At 48.9% G+C, this 21,140-nt stretch overlaps 1 protein-coding gene across 2 annotated transcripts in view; it reads left to right on the forward strand.

Annotated features, from left to right (window-relative positions):
* LOC147009928 (uncharacterized) overlaps positions 1 to 21,140 on the forward strand; it is a 138,902-nt gene that overhangs the window by 43,891 nt on the left and 73,871 nt on the right. Inside the window, exons 1-2 of one of the 2 annotated variants that reach the window (XM_085862581.1) lie at positions 1,576 to 2,105; positions 13,380 to 13,439. In XM_085862581.1, the coding sequence (XP_085718707.1) occupies positions 1,943 to 2,105; positions 13,380 to 13,439 (223 nt within the window). In that variant the 5' untranslated portion in view covers positions 1,576 to 1,942. Of the gene's footprint in view, positions 1 to 1,575; positions 2,106 to 13,379; positions 13,440 to 21,140 lie in introns of those variants that run through there. The other variant, XM_085862580.1, reaches the window with a different exon arrangement.

Raw genomic sequence — 21,140 nt, forward strand, 5'->3', positions numbered from 1 at the left:
TCTCTCTCTCTCTCTCTCTCTCTCTCTCTTTCTCTCTTTCTCTCTTTCTCTCTTTCTCTCTTTCTCTCTTTCTCTCTTTCTCTCTTTCTCTCTCTCTCACACACCCCTGCAGTATATAGCAACGTTTGGTGAGGCATAACTCCCTCCCTCCCTTTCTTGCTCTTTCCTCCCTTCCTAGTTTGTGTATCTTGAGGAAATTAAAAAAACAATCCTGTATTCCTCTCTCCTCCTCTCCCCCTCCCCTTCCCCCTCCCCTCCCCTGTCTCCGCTTCCCCTCCCCTCTCTCTCCCCTTCCCCCTCCCCTCTCTCTCCCCTTCCCCTCTCTCTCCCCCTCCCACCTCCCCCTCTCTCTCCCCTCCCCCTCTCTCTCCCCTTCCCCTCTCTCTCCCCCTCCCCTCTCTCTCCCCCTCCCACCTCCCTCTCTCTCCTCTCTCCCCTCCCCTCTCTCTCCCCCTCCCCTCTCTCTCCCCTCCCCCTCTCTCTCCCCCTCCCACCTCCCCTCTCTCCCCCTCTCTCCCCCTCTCTCCCCCTCTCTCTCCCCTCTCTCTCCCCCCCTCTCTCCCCCTCTCTCTCCCCCTCTCTCCTCTCCCCCTCCCCCCTCCCTCCCCCTCCCTCCCCCTTCCTCCCCCTCTCTCTCCCCCTCCCCTCTCTCTCCCCTTCCCCTCTCTCTCCCCCCTCCCACCTCCCCTATCTCCTCTCTCCCCCTCCCCTCTCTCTCCCCCTCCCCTCTCTCTCCCCTTCCCCTCTCTCTCCCCCCTCCCACCTCCCCCTATCTCCTCTCTCCCCCTCCCCTCTCTCTCCCCTCCCCCTCTCTCTCCCCTCTCTCTCCCCCTCCCCTCTCTCTCCCCCTCCCACCTCCCCCTCTCTCCTCCCACCTCCCCTCTCTCCCCCTCCCCCTCTCTCTCCCCCTCTCTCCCCCTCCCCTCTCTCTCCCCCTCTCTCCTCTCTCTCCCCTCTCTCTCCCCCTCCCCCTCTCTCTCCCCCTCCCACCTCCCCTCTCTCCTCCCACCTCCCCCTCCCCCTCCCCTCTCTCTCCCCCTCTCTCCCCTCCCCTCTCTCCCTCTCTCCACCCTCCCTCCTCCCCCCTCCCTCCCCCCTCCCCTCTCTCTTTCCCCCTCTCTCCTCTCCCCCTCCACCCTCCCTCCTCCCCCCTCCCCCCCCCCCCCCCTTCCTCCCCCTCCCCCCCCCCCTCCCCCCCCTCCCCCCCCTCCCCCCCCCCTCCCCCCCCCCCCCCCTCCTCCCCTCTCCCCCCTCCCCATTCCCCTCCCTCCCCCTCCCTCCCCATTCCCCCTCCCTCCCCTTCCTCCCCCTCCCCCTCCCTCCCCCTTCCTCCCCCTCTCTCCCCCCTCCCCTCTCTCCCCTCTCTCTCCTCCCCTCTCTCCCCTCCCCTCCTCTCCCCTCCCTCCCCTCTCTCCCCTCCCCTCCTCTCCCTCCCCTCCCCTCTATCTCCTCCCCTCTCCTCCCTCCCCTCCCCTCAATCTCCTCCCCTCCCCTCTCTCCCCTCCTTTCTCGCTCCTCCTCTCCCCCCGCCTCTTAATTCCCCTGTTAGCGAACCAACACTTTTTGTATTTGTTCACCACAGAATAAATAAACTCTTGGCCTCGGTGTATGATATAACTCTTCAAGTTAAACGTGTCCGTTCTCCCTCGTCTCCATCAGACCGATTGTGTTTAAAACTCGAGTTGTAATGAAATTGTGAAACAGGAATCGGCGGATTTAATGTTATTTCGAACGATTCCTGTTAATTGGAGGAACGTGAAACACATTGTACTTCCGGGTCATCGACGCACGTGGTTCATCGATTCAACGATATCGGGATGAGGTTCGTGTCCGAGGGTCGGGTCGGTAATGTCACGTGTTGATAAAGGTATATAATATATTACAGGGGAGACCGGGAGGAGGAACCGAACGGGGTTTTACTTCGTCAGTTCGTGTGAGAGTCATGGACAACAGATACCTCCCGATCTGCACACACGATCCGAGCTCCTCGGGCTCTGATGGAGGGAGCAGAGTGGGTCTTGGAGGGGATGCTGGGATCTACGGGTTCAGGATCTTGGACGTTGAGAACCTTCGAGATGGAGAGGACGGGACGGAGCCGGAATCAGGTAACACGGTCATGTTGAACAGAGATTATTGATTTTCTAAACAGGATCGATTTATATAATGTTCTCTCAGAGCGGAAGAGATTGATAAAGAGCCACAGCAGGAAGATCGTCCGGAGGGTGTAAATATCTTCAGGTACTGAGGTAATTATAGGTTAAATAATAATAAATAAACACCAGTTCACCCTCCCCGCCCGTTTACTTTTTTTGAAGCCCCCTCCTTTATTTATTTATTATTTTGTCAAACGTTCCGAAAAAAAATCGCATCCACGTCCGAATGAAGTGTTGCAGTGAAACAGCTTCACCACTTAAAATGTTTCCCCGTGGGGGGGGGACCCTCCGCCGGTTACTCCCCCAACAGGCGGGGTGACCCTCCGCCCCCAACAGGCGGGGTGACCCTCCGCCCCCAACAGGTGGGGTGACCTTACTCCTGATGCAAACTAAACATTAACATAATAATAAAATTACCCCCGTGTGGGGGTGACGGTCATCTCTATAATACCACAAGTTCTCAATGTTCAGTTATGACCGAAGACGACCGAGCAGCTCGAACTGCGCAGTTTGGTTACTGGTGCTGTGGCCATTCCCCATAAGGGCCCGAAAAAGCAGGGTAACCCCTCCCCAAGGGAGAACGAACCACAACCACAATTTTTTGGTTTATTGGGATGTCTGAAGTAGGAAATGGATGGTTGTGAAAAAATATATTGGGGATAGCATGTATTTTGGTCATGATTTGTGTTAGTAGTCTAATAATTTGGCGAATGTTGCAAAATCACGAAAATGACGGTTAAACCTGCAATTTTCAACCGATTTGCACAAATAAGGTGTCATTTAGTAGGAAATCTGAAAGGGCAGTACATAATTAAGTTGTAACAGTATTGTTTTGCCTAAAAAAAATGTATGAGTGTGTATGTGTCAAATCCAATTCCGAGGAACATGTTTTTAGTCCCTGTTATTTTACCAGTCCTTTGTCTTTGTAGGGCAGAGAAACTTTCATCATTGAATACAGTACAAGAAAAGCATAATGGATTGTGAACCTCCTGATAAGAAACCTTGTTTGAACACTAAACAATGTATATTGTGCTTCAAATCCCTTACAAAAGGAGGTGCTGTTGTCAAGAATCCAACCCACGATGGCCTTAGGACTATCATGAATGTATGTAAGAAACGCAAAGATGATGTCTGAATTATTTTCACCCTTCGAAGACCAAATTCTCTCCAGCGAGATTCATGTGAGCTTCCACAAAGTTTGCCGCACAAAATATACAAGTTCCTCAAACAATTACATGTATCATGATGCCGCAGGTCCATCTACAAGTAGTCCCTCATTGCAGCAAAGCAGTAGATCACATTACTCCAATTTCAATATCCGTACTCAATATTTTGCTTGTGGCAAAGGAGACAAGAAATCAGAAAAATTGACTCCAATTACAACTGGAAGTGGTAAATCCACCAGACGGAGAGTTCTGGAAGCAGTCGCCAAACGAAATGATGGAGATTCATACTCGAATGCTTACACATTCAGACCTCTTTGCCTTTGATGCAAAGTATTGTTGTGGTTGACGAAATCCTGGACTCGTGCAGGGCGCGCACCGAACAGCGGGTGCAAAGGCGCCGGCCTTTCCGAAGCAATCGGATCAAAAACGACTCACGCCCACTTCTGTTCCGTCCTATCGGCGAGCGTGGGGCGATTTGGCCCCGCCTCCAGGTGCGTCGGAGTGTGGTCGCTATATGCAGATTCGTGGATCAAAAAGCATTCACGCCCACTTTTCCTCGGTCCAATGGGGAGCCAGTTAGAGGTGAAGGGTCGGAGGTAAAGGGTCGAAGGTGAAGGAGCGAAGCCACGGGGGCTATAAAGGGCCGCATTCGCTCGTAGTTGAGTTGGGAGTTGGTGGAGTTCGGAGTTGAGTTGGGAAGAGCCAGTCAAGAGAGGAGTCGGAGAAGGCAGTTGGACGGAGCTGTGGAGAGTTAGAGAGGTGGCGGCGGCGAAGGCGGTCGAGGGGGTGCTCGTGTCAGAGTCGGGGAGCTGCGGAGAGGAGAGGCCGGTAACGCGACCGAGGTCGTGGTGGAGACGCTCGTCGCGGGACCCGAGCCAGGGAGATATCCTCCTTCCCCCGAGCATCAACAACCCCCTCCTGTTTCCCCCCGCGCTGAGATAGTGCGAGAAGGGGGCCCCGTTCCCACCCCATTCCAGACACTGTCCGCGAGGCCCGCGGAGTCGGGGCGCCACCGCCATTTTGCGGCTCATCATCAGACGGGTAGGCCCGACGCGGTCTCGGCCCCAGGGCCGTCTGCCCCCATCATCCTTGAGGGTGGTCCTTTTCTTTTGCTTTGAGTATATGTGTTGTCGGCGCCGTCTGTGAAGTAAAACTGTATAAGTGTTGCCGTGTGCTCGGTAGTCGGTGGTATATCTGCATTGTGTTTTGCTTTTACATTTGCTTTTTGTGTATTATTGTGTGTTTCTTCTTTCACATTTGCTTTTGGTGTAATTGTATATGTGTGCTTTCCGTTCATCGCGAAATAAATGTGCTTTATGTTGAACTGTTTTCCCGTTTCGCTTCGTCTTTTCCTTTATTGAATCTCCATCTTACTTCACGTAAAGGGTTGGTCGTGGGCTAAAACGCCCGATAATTAATCGAACCGTCCAGGTTGACGATAACACCGCTCGGTTATCCCGATAGTACGGAACGGGTCGCTTAAAGTGGCCCGTGTCCGAAGTCGACCTGCGGCGAGGTGCGATCGCCCGGTCTGCCCTCCGTGTGGGTACTTGGGTAGGTCGAATTTGGCGAGCAGCCCTATCCCACGCGGTGGGCCGATTGGCACGATCGTGGTGAGGCCGAAAGGCCCACCCGTGACTAGTTCCCGGCGTTAGTCCGAGAGGGTCAGGACGGGATTGTCCGTCCGGTGGGCGACGTGCCGCGATTCGAGTTACGTGGCCGCTCGCACGCCGGCGGGCGCGAATCCGCAACAGTATCATCGGAGTTGTTATGGACATTATATCAGTGATCACAACATTGAAGCAGCATGTTCAAAGGCAGCCACATCTGACAAAGAACAGACTTGTCACGAGAAAGCATTCCACGTTGTTCAAAATGAGCTTGAGAAATCAATGCTATCCCAAAAATTGACTGTGACAAGCCTCTCTCTCCTGAAAGAAAAGTATATCCAAGTATTGGTTGACATAGGGGTGACTGATGCACAACAATATTCGTCCTGGAAGTACAGGAAGAACTGGGAAAGAGCCGGAAAGCAAGGGATGAATCTGATGTGCAGAATGTGGTTAATGTGATTACCAACAGTCAGAACCCATTTGATATAGAGACTGTGCTTTCAGAACTTGTTTAGACATCATCACAGGTCAGGTTGCGTCCCCAGAAGTAGCCGAGAGTCTCACTGGATTTCTTGACGATGGTCGTCAAAAGCACACAGAGTTCATGGAAAAGAGGCTGGCACCAGTATCTAAGTCTGTTTCATTCTCGGATCCAGAAACACGAAAGAAGATTGTGACCTTTGCAGACATGAAGAAGTCCATTAACATAGATAAAGACACCAAGAAGTTGATGATTGATTTAGAAGGCTTCTGGCTGTGTCAAAACAGCGAAATGTGAACATGGAAACGATCTTGCAGCATGAGCTTGCAGTCATCCTACCTGCCTTGTTCTATGATGATGGCAACATGAGGAAGTGTGTTAAAGCAGATCTCTCCAGTAAACTGGAGTCAACAACAGAGGAAATCCTTGAGCTTCCACCATTTGATGGTCAAGGGATTTACATATATGATGGGATGGCGCTTCTCCAAGGGATACATGAAACACAGTTTAGCACTTTCAGGGATATTGCACAGCTTATCTTGCGCAAAATTGTTGCCCTGCTCAATAATTCATGGAACATCAAGTCTGTAGTCCTTGTGTTTGATCGTTATGATGTCCCCCATTCTGTCAAATATCAAGAAAGACAATGCAGAGGTGGCACTTCTGCAGTTGCAAGTCATGTAGTTGCTCCAGACAGAGTTGTGCCACATTACAGGAATTTCCTAAAGAATTCTGCTAACAAGGCAAACCTTGCAGCATTCATATCACAGTCATTACCAGATGACCCACCTGGACTGATCAATGGCCAGAGTATAACTCTTGCAGGTGGATTTCCAGAAGCTGAGAGTTGTAAGCATTGACTCAAATGGAAAAAAATCTTCTCTGGCTCTTCAGCACACAAGAAGAAGCAGACAATCGGATGCTTCTTCATGCCATTGATCTAGCATCATCTCATGAAAGGCTGATAGTGAAGTCAGATGATACAGATGTCTTACTCTTGCTGGTTTACTATCTAAATGAAGGCAAACTGCCAAAGTTAACATACATGCATTCTGGACACACTGGACAAAGAACAAACAGGGAAAGATTTATACCAGTTCATAGTATCTGTCAAAATGTAGCACATGCCTTACCATCTGCACACGCCCTTACTGGGTGTGATAGCACCAGTAGTCTCTACAAGATTGGCAAGAAAACAGCCTTCAGTGAGCTAGTTCAATATGCAGAGGATCTTCCTGCTCTGAGCACCCTGGGCACAACTCCTGATTTGACAGAAAACCTGCAGGATGCTCGTCGGTACACATTAGCATTGTATGGAAACAAAAAGAAATCCAATCGCAACTTATGTACAACCTTACGTGAGTTACGGTATGAATTTGCTTGCAAGAGTGACAAACCTGCATCAGCATTTCCTCCAACTCAGAATGCTTTCCTTCAGCATGTGTTGCGTGCCAAGTACCAGTTAACTATATGGATGCAATGTGAAGTTTCAAAACCACAACAGTTGAGCCCAATTGGTAATAGCTGGAGATGGGATGAGGACACATCTTCCATGCAACCTGTTTACTATGTGAAAGAGGCTGCACCCATTGAAGTCTGAGACCTAAATCGCATGTACTGTATGGATGCTGAATGCAAGACTTCACAGAAGTGCCACTGTTTGGCATTAGGATTGCCTTGCACTGACTTCTGTTCATGTCTCGGTATGGAATGTGACAACAAACCTGAAGCCCCTATTGCTGCAGATGAGAGTGACTTGGACAGTGATGATTTTGATTAAATCTCTTTGTGAATTTCATATTCAGGACCATTTTATGCAGAATGTTTTGTTAAATATATTTGCTAGTTTCAGTGTTAAAGCAAAAAATATTGGTATACAACAAAATGTAAGATAGCATTTCGGAATAAATTTAGTTAGTAAAATCCCATTTTTTTCAATTTTGAAAATTTAATGATTTAGATTTAGCGACTGAGATGATCTGAAAGCAACATACTCTTGATTCTGTACAAAATGACATTTTAATTATGAAAATTGGTTGATAATTGAAGATTTGTCATTTTTATGATTTTCTGAAACGCACAAAAATTTCAGGCACTACAACTACAAATTCCACCAAAAATACATGCTATCCCCAATATATTTTTTCACAACCATCCATTTCCTACTTCAGAAGGAGTTGTGTTCCACGTGCGGGTAAAGACATCCTAATAAACCAAAAAAATACGGTTGTGCTTTGTTCTACCCTGGGGAGGGGTTACCTATTTTTTTTTCCAGCCATGCCACAGCACTATAAAGATGACTTGGCATTTTGGCGCACGCGCACGAAATTATATTTTGAAAATAAACGCCGACGTTTACATTTCGGGTTTTGAAACTTTTGCACTTTCGGCGGAAAATGTATAAATATAAAAGGCTAAAAATGTGTTTTATATTATTTCATTTCTTCTTCCTTCCTTCTTTGCGAATCGCATCGGCGTTTTTGACCATCTTCCAGTTCACGTGATGATCAAACGGGAAGGAAATTCAAAAATCTGTCCGGTTAGATAAAAGATAATATTTTTTACTATCATAATCAATAAGCAGTTGCCGAATATCTTGTAGAATGGCAGACTAGATAGGTTTTGAAAATGGCGATTTTTATAACTTAGGTGACCTCGTGACCTTGACCCTGACCTTGAACCCGGACAAAAGTTATATCGTTGTGCAACACTCATCGACCTCTACCTGCATACTAAGTTTCATCAAGATCGGAAAGAAAAATTGTTGACGGACGGACATTTGGTCCGGCTTTATTAAGTCATCTCGGTAGAGATGACCTAAAAACTAAACTACAACAACAACCGAGAAACTAACAAAACACTGTGGGGTTGTAAAGGTTCTTCTTTATTGATGGACTGATGGAAGGAAGGACAGATCGTATCTTGAAGCAGTTTGCACCAATTAAAAATCAATATCTTCATGTGTTGGTGGTCGTATGGCAGCTTAGCTGCTGGGGTAGCTATCATTTCTTGAAGCGTAACTGTGTCGCTGATGCAGTGCCCCTCTACCAGTACACACACTGGAACTGGTACTCATTTCTCCAACCTCAGAAGGATGACAGGCTGAGTCAACCGTCTGGTGTATTTTAATTCAGCGGCCGACGGGGCTTGAACTCAGGACCCTAGGATCCCAAGCTGCCACCCTAACCACTGAGCCAACACCAGGCCAACATATCTTCATGTGTGACTGTTGGTTAGGTGAGGCCAGGTAGGACAGGAGGGCAGCACCCAATGTGGTCCAATAATTGTTGAAACAACAGCTTGTCCAAACTCCTTTTAGATGTATCAACAGACGGTGATCGATCGGCTTCTTCGTCAAGTCCATTCCACCCGTTAACCAGTCAGTGAGTATGGAAGACTGCTCTCCTCCTGCAGACTGCAGGCTTTGTTAGTTTCCAGGAGTGACCACGAAGGTGGTCATCCCGTTCCAGGAGTGACCTAGAGTCCTTCCGCCTATGGAATCGGATTACCTAATTAACCACGTGGTTTAACCACCAGGGAACCATGCCCTCGGTACGCCTCCGAACAGGATCACTCTACCAGATCGGATCACCTTTCCGGATCGGATGCAGCCGAGCGGCACTGCCAAGGACGTACCGGCTAGATAGAAGGAACGGATTTCTGGGAATAAAGACCCGGCTAAACTTGGATTCAAACCATGCTGGACCAGTCAAGGTGGTTCTTCAAATGAGACTTGGAGTTCCCCCGTGCAGGATCTAGTAGAGAGTGATCAAATCCCCTCTGATTTGTCTGTAATCGAGTGAGAAGAGGTGGAGGTTCAATGAGCGGTCCTCATATGAGAACCGTGCTCGACTTCTTACCATCCTCGGAGCGCATCGCTGAACCCGCTCGAGTATCTTTCTTTCCTGCTGAAGAAACGGCTTCCACACCGGAAGGCCGTATTCAAGGTGTGACATTACAAGTGTGGCATATAGGTGCTGGAAAATTTCCGGCGTGATTTCAGCAAAAGCAGGACGAATGGAAAAAAGCACCCTTCATGCTCTGTAGTTTTTTTGGATGCCACCATACATTTATTATATACCAGACGACCCGTGAACCCGTTGGGTTCCCGTTGTGACAGCGGTTGATGGAAAAAATATATATATTTTTTAATATTATTTAGTGGTCAAACTTTAACTTGAAGAAAATTGGAGCATTTACCTCAGGAGTCATCGTGCGGCCAACCGGTTTCTCGAGGTATATCAACACATTCTCCATGGTTTGTCCTCGTGCTTTATGGATCGTCATACCAAAACTTGACTGAATCGGGAATTGATTTTTTTAAATTTATTGTTTCGTTGCCCGATTTGAACGAAACTTGATACTGCACACCGCAGGCGAATGGTGAGTAAAGTGGCCTGAAAATGTTTGCACTATTGTGTACCGTTTTGGCTGTATTTCAGGAACATGCATGCATACATACATACATACATACATACATACATACATACATACATACATACATACGTACATATGTATACTGGACGACCCGTCCAGAAATGGGTTGAAAAGTACATTCCGCCCGTATCATGCACAACATGGCATGGTTGTCGTTTTTACTATTAATTATCGGCCTCTGACGATGTAGCTATTGGCACCAAGCTACGAGCCACACTTTTGCCGATATTGGGTCATTTGCTTCTGTGTTGTGCAAAACACCATCCGTACAGCCTCTGAAGAGATATTCATTCGTATGCCTTTTCAATGCAACCAGCAATCTCTCCTCGGATCATCGGCAGCTCGAGTCGATCATCTCGAGCTACCGAGCATATTGTATAACTCGCCACAAAAGTTGGGTTGAGGGATCGCTTGAGGATGGGAGCTCTGTGCTGTCAATGCTCGTGGTGTTCGAGTGCCCCTTTCTAAGGTGCTGTTTCTTCCGTCTCCTCGGCACGTGTTCCGTGCAGCGTGGGCGTCGTGCTGGGTGTTTCCTGTCCATTGGATGGAAATTACCGCTATGTGTGCGTTTGACAGGCTGTATTTTCTACATCTCAGGGGTGGGGTGTAATGCCTGCTTGGCCTTTGCTGAGGACCCATCTCACAGCGAAGGGCACACGTGGCTCAGATTTACCTCAGGAATAATCAGGAAAGAAGAGTAGGAATGAAGTTAGAAATGAAATGAAGACTAAATGATGCAAGCAAACATAGCTATGAGATCCTCGCAATGCACGCCCCTGTTGTCCCGCTAGACAAAAGGGAAGGGACTATCTACACGTATATTAATGGAATAACTGTCTTCGGACCACTATCTGTTGGATGCATGCAGTTCCTATATATATATATATATATATATATATATATATATATATATATATATATATATATATATATATATATATATATATATATATATATATAATAACACACACACACACACAAGATGAGAGTTTTAGTAACATATTGTTGGGGGTTCGCACCCGACTCTTGATAGCCAAATGTTACAGATTCGGCGCCACTCTCACCACCGCCGTCTCCGGGGTTTATAACGCCGGCTGGCTCGGCACAGGCCTCGGGTCACGCGTCTTCAATTGCGATACCAACGTACACCTGGACCTTACCAGTTGGGGAAATAGACCCCGGTTACAGACTGGTTTTGTCAGATGCCGAGCGTTTTCTGCCAGTCTGTAACCATTTTGGTTTTATATACCAATCGAACGGATCGTTCCTCGACGCGACACAAATTGACTCAAAGCGGCAACTTCATACGGATCAGCCAGATTTATTGGGGAACATCGGGGAACACAACACAAGCAAAACATTCACGACAATGTTTTAATTATTCTATAACCCGTTCTTAACTCGGGGAATACGGGTTTCGAGGGGGTCCCTACCGAGATATACCTTAAACAGCATGCAGACAAGACAAAGTACTTGGTGATGTTTCATGGACGAGAGGAAAGTGTCAAAAGCACGAATGTCGCTCGTAACAAGCGGATGTCCACGGATTTGAGCCCCCAAGCTCGAGCACGCCGCGTGGCAAAATGGCGCTCGCCTTCCTTTGTCGCACCGTGCGTGGCCTCCGCGTGCTCTGACCCCATGTAAGGTCGACGGAACAGGACTGTCAGATCGACGATGGGTCTCAGCTGGTTTCTCACAAGGTCCAGCATACAAGTCCACGCCTGGCCTGTTCACCAGGCCTCTTTCACGAAGCAGATCGCAGACGGACACAGCCGTCCTCTACACAGCAGATCACGACTCCCACCAGTCGTCTCTCATCCAGCCGAGGGCAGAAAGACCTCCTGCAGTCCTTTCCCTGCCTTTCCTTTGGCCCTGGCTCGCTTCTCCAGGCCACAGAAGGCAGACCCGGTGCACCCAGGTCCAGTTTCTCTCCCGGCAGAATCACCACTGTCTCTCCTTCGTTCGCTCGCTTCGAAGCCACTGGCTCCTCCCCTTGGTTTCACTTCCTATTTTTGGCCACTCCCCTCTCAGTGCTGGGTGGGGACTATTGTCCGGAGAGAGGAAGGAAGAAGAGGAAGCTCTCGATCCACCACCACTGCACAAACAAATAACAGCCCGTGACACCTCCCGACACACATGTAACGTCCATTTTACCGAACAGCCTCGCTAAACATGCATTTAATGGGGGATCTGGGCTAATCCTATATTTAGTAGCATACGAAGGGCCATTTCCGTAACAAATATATATGTACACACACACGATGAGAGTTTTCGTAATATATTGATTTGTTTAGAAGTGTGGATTGCATTTTTAATCAGGTAGTGAGTGTGTACATGACATGACAGGAATATGATTGATATCATATTTGCTTGGGGGTTAGAAAACTGACGTGTCTAGTGCGACACTTTTTTTTTTCTTTTCTATTTTTGGTAGGGAGGTAAAAAAAAAAAAAAAAAACAGTTGTTAGGTGCATGATTTGGTGGGTACTAAAAGCCAGCTGCCATTTTGAAAATAAATAATAACAAACAGCAAATGAGAAGGGCCTCCTTCCTTTAAAAAATAAATAAATAAAAATATCTGGACGATTACCTGGTATTTTTTATATTTATTTGACCTCAACATCAGTACCTGCAAATATTATCTTCATTACCTGCGGATATTAACATCACCAGCAGAGTACCCGCCGTGTGGGCGATTTTGTTCCCAACATGTAACACGTTCTTCTGACCCAAACCTTTATTTGGGCGGTGTATAGGCAACTGACAGCTTGTTTTGGCAAAAAAATAAAAAATAACCTGGGTTATGTGCATGAAGCAAAAACATACCTTCTGCTTATAATTGAAAATGCTTCACTGCACTGGAAAATGTGGGGACAGGAATGCAGGACTGGAGTGGGGACTTGTAATACCCCTCCCCCACCTGTAGGCGGCGCTACATGACACATTTACATTGAGAATTTGCATCACTTCCCCCCCCCCCACCCAAGACCACTGGAAAATATTAAAACACCCTTGTACATTAACTGGGGTCGTGCTGATCTGATGTAGCAAGTCTGGATTTAATTGGCACAGAACTGTGGAAGAATAGCGTGACAAACAAACACCGGTTCATGAATTATCATAAGGACAAGGGAAGAAAGGGGAAAGTGATTGTGAAGTTAACATTCTGTTTTTATTTACTGACAAGAACAACACAGGCATGATAGGTCGAATGGCCTTCTCATGCAACAAAGTTCCTCGTGTATCTTTATGTGATGTTTTTATGAATAGGAAGAAATGGGAAGGGGAGAACATAGTTGGGAGTGGAGGTGCATGCTGTTTGTAAGAGGGAGTTTGAGGCTTTTTGAGGGGGGGAGAGTTGAGGACTTCTTGTTTGGAGGGGGTTTGAGTAGATTTGAAGAAAGGGGAAGGGGAGCACAAAGTTTGGGTGTGTAAAGGGGGAGGGGGCAGAGAGAGGACAGTTAAGATGGGGGTTGAGAACGTGTGTGTGTTCTTTCTTTTTTTCAAAGCAGGTTTTGTTTTTCTGCAGAATCTTCTATAGTGGTGGTGAAGGTGGAACCTGAACTTACAAATGGATCTCCCTTACAAGGTATGAATCAAAGATAATATTATTCAACTTGAAGGTGACGATACTTGATGGAAATTGTGTTAAGAGGAGTCATTGAGTTTGGATTCCACAATATTGTCTTTTTTTTTGCTTGACTTAAAGAGATAATGATTTTATATTCCAAAATGTTCCTCTTCTGTCTGAACAAAAAAAACTAAATTCCAGTTCAGAAAATAAATTCTGTTTCATGTTATCATTGGAGAGAGAAACATTCATTAAAAAAATACAATTTTCCCCAAATCTTCCACAGAGACCCTGGGTGGTAGATTTTGCCACGTGGAAGACTGTAAAGTGAAACAGTAAGAAAAAAAAAATTAAAAAAAAAAACATTTTCTGGTTCTGGGTCTGTTGCACGTGAAATGGTAAAAAAATATTTTCCAGTTCCGAGTTTGTATGTGGATGTTTTGATTGGCAATTCCTCCTTCCATTTCATCAAATAGAAGTTTTCTGGACCAGATCCGTCATGTCTTTCTGTCATACAGTTTCTGCGTTGCTGTTTGTGTTTTTGTACAATTTTCCGTGTTAAATATTTTTCCAAAGCTTTTTTTTTTCCCATCACCCTTCTTGTGTTGTATTGTCGAATTTGTGTCCGTGTAGCTCAGGCCTCGTTGCCCAGGCCATAGCTAGTCAGCGTTCCAAATGCCTCTGCTCTGACACCACTTTTGTTTTTTGGACACTTGATCGAGCATCATGGAAGAGTTAGAGTAGATTAGAAGGGAACAAAATGGAAAGGGGGAAACACTAACTGCAGAGTTGAATTGAAGGTGAGATCAAGGGAATGTCGAGACATGGGGAGAACAAGCTGAAAGAAACACAGAAAGAAGAGAGGAAAGGCGTGAATGAAACAGAAAAGGAACAAACCAACTAACAAATGAAAAGGTGTGAGCGAGAGGGGGGAAGCCACAATAATCTAGAAATATGAGTGCTTTGGCATGGAGTCACTTGAGATGGGTTCTCCCAAATATTGTTCTTTCTGGTTCCTGACCTTCTTCCTGTTCCACCTCATTGCTTCAAAGAACGAGAAGGGCACTTGGGACAGCACATACTTCCACCATGTAATACCTGATTCACGAGAACATATCGGGCCCAATACATTTTTGAAATATCATTTTTGGCCTGATGAACAATCTCTCAATGATGAACAACCACTTTAAAAATTAAATAATTTTCGTATATAGATCTGGATTCGGATCTTCACCAAAATCGAATCAATTTGTCTTTGCCACACACCCAACATGTCCATCAAGTTTCGTCTGAATCCGTCCACAACGTTTTGAGATGTGTTTAATCTCATTTTCAGCCCCATCTCTCAATGCTGAAAAATCATTCAAAATATTCTCGTAGCCGGATCTGGATCCGGATCTTCACCAAAATCTAATCGGTTCATCCGCGTCACACACCGAACCTGTCCACAAAATTTCATCCGGATCCGTCCACAAATTTTTGAGATATCCTGCACACAAACAAACAAACAAACAAACAAACAAATAAACCAATGTCACCCGCAGGGTGACCCAAATCTTGCCAAAAGGTGACCACGTGTGACTTCTTTAAGGTCACACTGAGGTGAACAGAGCTGCTATCCACCAGGAGCGACTCCTTGAGGAATATCTGCCTACGAGAGATTCCGATGAGTCGTTCTACAGAGTAACCATGAAAAATATGCGTTTGCCTCATAACTCACCAAATGACATCATAATGTCTCAAGCTTGACATATCTAGAAAGCACTCATCGAGGTGTTCAATTTGAGGAACTACACGATATTGTTCCTAAAACTTGAAAATTTGACCTTGGGGTCAAATATGTTTGACCTTAGGTGCTAATCATGAAGGTCAAGGCCAATCGCCACCAAAAATTAATCAGCTGCGCGCCAGACCATGAACTATATTCCCATGAAGTTTGAAGACGATCCGATCAAAATTACTCAAAAAAAATAAGGGTTTCGTCGACTCCCCTGATTTGCGACAGTGACCTTGACCGTTGACCTTGACCTTCAAAATTTTATGCGCTGAAAGGGACCTCTATAGGCCTCTGATATGCAAAGTTACAAAAATTTCCAATGATAACTGTGCTCTGCAGAATTTTTTATACGTGATTACAGACAAACAACAACAAAAAGAAACATACAAGCTGACTAACATATTGTTGTGGTTGAGGAAATTCGCAAACCACCATTCAGGTCCCGTAGGTGAGATATCTGTAAGTATATGTGTAGTTAGCCCCAAACCCGTTGTTTAGAGGGAATAAATGTCATTCATTCGGGCTGCGACCCTTTAAGATAGCCGTTTTTCTGTTCTATCTTTATTTTGAACCAACCACGTCTCAACCTCCATCACACAACCACCAACCGCAACGCCGCTTCACAACAACAACAACGCCAACAGCCACGGCCTTTACCTTCACAACTCTCTCTCGCAACCATCGCATCACCGCCATTCCAAGTGCTGCCATGGCCATCACCGCCACAATAAACCCTCCACCACCTTCACCTCTCCTTCTGCGGCCTTTCCCGCACCGCTTGTGGGCACCGATCCTGGACTCGTACAGGGCGCGCGCCGAGCAGCGGGTGCAAAAAGCGGCCTTTCCGAGAAGTCGGATCAAGAATGATTCACGCCTACTTCCGATCCGTCCAATCATTAAGCGCGGGGCGATTTGGCCCCACTTCCAGGCGTGTCGGAGTAGAATCGCTATATGCAAATTCGAGGATCAGGAATGATTCACGCCCACTTTTCCTCCGTCCAATGGGCGAGCGTGGCTCTGCCCCCGAGCCCATCCTGTTCCGAAAATCTGCATATGGGTTCTCCTGTCGCACTATAAAGCGCCGAGCATGGGGCGAATTGGAGAGTTTTTCTGGCTCGGGCGAGTTGTGGCGGCGGCGAAGTGTGGCAACAGCAGTCAAGACGGGTCTGGAGGAGAGTCGGTCTGTCGGGGAGCTGCAGAGAGGAGAAGCCGGGAACGTGGTCGAGGGCGCAGTGGAGTCGCTTATCGCGGGACCCAAGCAAGCCAGCTATCCTCTTTCCCCAGAGCATCAACAACCCCCCACTGTTTCCCCCCCCCCCGTGCTGAGATAGTGCGAAAAGGGGGGCCCCATTCCCACCCCATTCCAAGCAGTGCCAACGAAACCCGCAGAGGAGCGCTTAGTCGGGGCACCGCCACCATTTTGCGGCTCATCACAAGACTGGTAGGCTCCATGCGGTTTCGGCCCCAGGCTCGTCTGCCCCCTGGTCGTAGAGGGTGGCCCTTTTTCTTTTGCTTTGGAGTATATGTGTTGTCGGCGCCGTCTGTAAAGTAAAACTGTGTAAGTGTTGCCGTGTGCTCGTGTAGTTGGTAGTAGATCTGCATTGTTTCTTTTGTTGCAATTGCTTTTGGTGCATAATTGTTGTGTTCCTTATGTTACATCTGCTTTTGGTGCATAATTGTTGTAATTGTATATGTGTGCTTTCCGTTTGCCACGGAATAAATGTGCCTTTTGTTGAACTGTTTTTCCCGTTTCGCTTCGTCTTTTCTTTAATTGAATCTCCATCTTACTTCACGTAAAAGGGTTGGTCGTGGGCTAAATACGCCCGATAATTAATCGGAACCGTCGAGGTTGACGATAACACCGCTCGGTTATCCCGATAGTACGGAACGGGTCGCTTAAAGTGGCCCGTGTCCGAAGTCTACCTGTGGCGAGGTGCGATCGCCCGGACTACCCTCCGTGTGGGTACTTAGGTATGTTGAATTTGGCGAACAACCCTATCCCACGTGGGGGGCCGATTGGCACGATCGTGGTGAGGCCGAAAGGCCCACCCGTGACTAGTTCCCGGCGTTGGTCCGAGAGGGTCACGACGGAATTGTCCGTCCGATGGGCGACGTGCAACGATTCGAGTTACCTGGCCGCTCGCACACCGGCGGGCGCGAATTCGCAACACTGGTGTCAAGAGTGGGATACAAACTCATCCCCCTCCTTGCGGCACTGGTGTCGGAGAGCGGGAAAACGGGCTCTCCTGTCTCCAGCTAAATTCACGGGAATCGGTCCAGGGGTGAGAGGAGCGACCCCCGATTCCCTCCAAATTACGAGCGATTTAAATTAACCCTTTACGAGAAATAAGATAGCCTCCTCCAGGAACGAGGGGAGGGAGTATTCCCCCTTGAGGCGAGTCATGACCAGGTGGGTTCGGTCGTGCTTTGCGAGGTTGAGGGGACGGGTGCTGTGGACGGGTGCACGCCGAGCTTGGGGGGTATAGAGGCCCCGGAGACCCTTGTGGGGACACGAATCCCCAGTGTGGTTGTCCCAGTGTGTGTGAATGAGACACGGCGGGCGAGTGCCCCCGCGTGTGTGAGAGGAGCCACGTGTGTGAGGGAGGTGGCATACGTGAGTGAACGGCCGAGTGCAAGGGAGACCGTGTGTGTGAGAGAGCGGTATGTGAGGGAGATGACTGTTGGCATGCGGGAGCACGCAACCGCGTCTCCCGGTGTGAATGTAATGGAGTGGTGGATGAGTGTCGTGTCGCGCAGGTGTGCGTGGGTGGAACGACGACTGCGACAGAGAGACAAAAGCCGAGTAGCGGCTGTAGCTGTTTCGGGGACCGTGCCGGGTTCACCCAGCAGCGAGCGCGAGGTCCGTGCTGTGCAACGCACGAGGCCCCCACGTACTCGCTTGCGGGAGTGAATCCCGTCCGGAAACGCACGTGGTGGATTTGCCGATCCCGCGGACGGACAAAGTTTAGGCAGGATTACGGATTTGGACCGGAGGGGTTCTCCACGCGAGCGGGTGTGTTCAGCTCCAACGGGCAGGGCACATGTGTTCGCGTGGGGAACCCCTCGAGACATGGGGCTTGTGTTTTTTTATACGCACGGTGACGTCATGGCTGCATGTGGGGTGGGAATCCGGCAGGAGGGGTATCCCTGCCGGATGGTACCGTCCAAGGAGGGACGAGGTACATGTACAGCTGCATGACGTCACGGGCAGGTGCAAAGTGCGCGAGCTGTGAGTTGCTGCGCTGGTGCTGCGCATGTGGAAAAAAAAAAAAAAAGCAGGCCTCGCATTCGGGTGAACAGGATTCCCCAGGCAAGGGGTGGAAGACCCCCTTGCCTGGGCACAGGATGGAAACTAGTTAGGGGGAAGGGTTAGCTTAGTTAGACCGGCTATATGGGGCAGGGGTAAGTCCTCATGGGGCCCGTGGAATGGATGAGGTAGAGGGATTTAGTCAGATTTAGGTTGGGAAAGTTATTTTAGAGATTAGAAGACAGTGACAGACTTTGGATGTGTAGAGGGGGACGTAGTTTAGCTACGTAGTGTTAAAAGGAACGTGCTGTAGTTTAAGGGACGACGTGGGAGCACGAGTTAGTTAGGGGATGTCGTTAGCAGGATGGCTGAGTTCAGTGGTGTGTGTGTTGAAGAGTTGGTGAGTGAAGTGGAAGCATGTGCTTGGTGAGTGAGTGAGGCCAGCGGGTCTGTGTGTGTGGAGCGAATGTGGAATGCATGGTGCGATGAGTGATTGGGGGGAGGAGTGACTTCCGCCCAAGGGACCCCCGGGGTCAGTATAAAGTAAGTTAGCTGGGTTAGTCAAATTGAAAAATGGAGGTCGTTTTGCTGTTGGTGGGAGTGTAGGCTCGAAACCAATTTGGAGGGGTGCAGGAGCCCTGTTGACAGGCTGGGAGCGTGGCTGCGAAAGGTGAGTATCGCTGAGTGGGTACCCCGGGCACCAGGCTAGTCAGCCGTAGTAGGCCAAGGGCCCATGGGGGGCCGGGATAGCGTAGTGGGAACGGGTGCGCCTGCTTGGTGCGGGGGCCCAGGGCGCCATTAGCCGCGTGGGCAGTGTTGTGGGCACGGGTGACCCTCGGAAAGGGGCCCGGGAAGCCAGCCTGCCACGTGTGCGTTTCAGGGGAGGTGCCATGGGGGGCACTCCCCGGTGTTTTGGGAGCTGGTAGGCTCGGAGGCAGTGTAGTGCCCGGGGGTGCCATCGTAGGGGAATTGGCAGAGGGTCGTGCCTGCCAAAGGGAGCCACGCGTCCCAGCCATGAGACCGTGTGAGGGCACGGAGAGAAAATTGGGGGGCGAGGCCCGAAATTGTGAGGACACCAACACAGGCGACGGAAATCTGGGTTTTTAGAACCAATAGTTTAAGCGAGAGGCGCTTGTTGAAAGCCCCGGGGTAATTTAACAGTTAAATTTTTAGGGTAGATTAGGAGATGTACCCCTCCGCACCATCCATCCCTTCGCTCTCGTTGTGGGCCGCTGGACCCACTTTGGGTTAAGATCGCTGAACTCTGGGGAGGCCATTCTGAGGCTTCGTTGGGCCTCGACACAGGACGCTAGCTCTCCCTTATTCCCCTCCGGGAAGGGAACGTAGGGGTTGGGAGTAGGCTAGGTGACAGGATAGGTTAGCCGAACAGAGACAGTAAAGGGGGTTAGGGGACGAATTATAGTGGGAGGAAAAAAAAAAAAATTAAATAAGTTGGGGCTAAATTATGGTTTGACAAATTAAGGGAGTGGGTATAGACAGTGACAGGCAAAGGCGATAGGTTGGGAGGGAGACCGTCGGGTAGGTCCGAGCCCGCCTTCCGAGTGGCCAGCACCACCGCACTCCCTCCACCAACCTCCACTGAACGGCAAAGGCCGGCCCACTTCATCGGCAGCTGTTGTTTTGCTGCAAGGCCTGTGCTGGCTGGATCGTCTGCAGCTACTGTGCTGCAAGGCCTGTACCGGCCAGATCGTCTGCAGCTGTTTACTGCAAGGCCTGTACCGGCCGGATCGTCTGCAGCTGTTTACTGCAAGGCCTGTGCCGGCCAGTTCATCTGCCGGCTGTGTTTGCCTGCAGCGGCCTTGTTCTGCAGGCTGTGTTTGCCTGCTCACCTTTGCCATACCATGCCCACTGCCCCTGTTCACCAGCCCCGTTCAATTTTGCTTTGCCCCCCCCCCTCCCCTGTTCATTTCCATGTGCGCCAGGATCAGAAAGCAACAGTTTGCAAGCTGCAAGAACTGCCCTGTTGGCAGCGACAACACGGGCCTGCAATGGCGGCCCGTGCACAGTGTTTGTGTCCATCCATCCATCTGTTGTGTTCATTGCGTGTGCCAGTTGAGCTGGCACGGAGACTGCGTTTGTGCAGCCCATGCACCGTTGTGGTTCACTGCGTTCAGTTAAAAAGGGAAGGCCTTGGACTGCGTGTGAGCAGCCGGCCACATTCCCTGTCACCTGCATTGTTTGAGCCAGAGACTGCATGCGAGCAGCCTGGCTCCCTGCTTACTGCTTTCTTTTTGCAGAGTTTCATTGATCCTGGGCCATGGTTTAGTGTAAAATTTGTAAGTTAAGGTTAAGATGTACTGTACATATGAGTGCGCCCCCGGCATGTATGTCTTAGTGCCGGCAATTTTATTTAAGTCGTCCGTGTGAGTGGGTTTGTTTAGGTAGTTACTCAGCCCTCAGGTTATTTATTTTGGGGACACGAATACCATGAATGTCGCACTCAGGGATCCGTAGGTAAAACGTACTAGGGGAGAACTACACATGATGGCACACGAGAATTTGACGACTCGGGACGAGTCTGTAAAAAGGGGAGGGGGTAGTGTTGTGGTTGAGGAAATTCGCAAACCACCATTCAGGTCCCGTAGGTGAGATATCTGTAAGTATATGTGTAGTTAGCCCCAAACCCGTTGTTTAGAGGGAATAAATGTCATTCATTTGGGCTGCGACCCTTTAA

The sequence above is a fragment of the Eptatretus burgeri genome, chromosome 17 (genome assembly GCF_056783735.1).
Source record: "Eptatretus burgeri isolate ZD-2024b chromosome 17, Ebu_testis_v1, whole genome shotgun sequence".
NCBI classification, from domain to species: domain Eukaryota; kingdom Metazoa; phylum Chordata; class Myxini; order Myxiniformes; family Myxinidae; genus Eptatretus; species Eptatretus burgeri.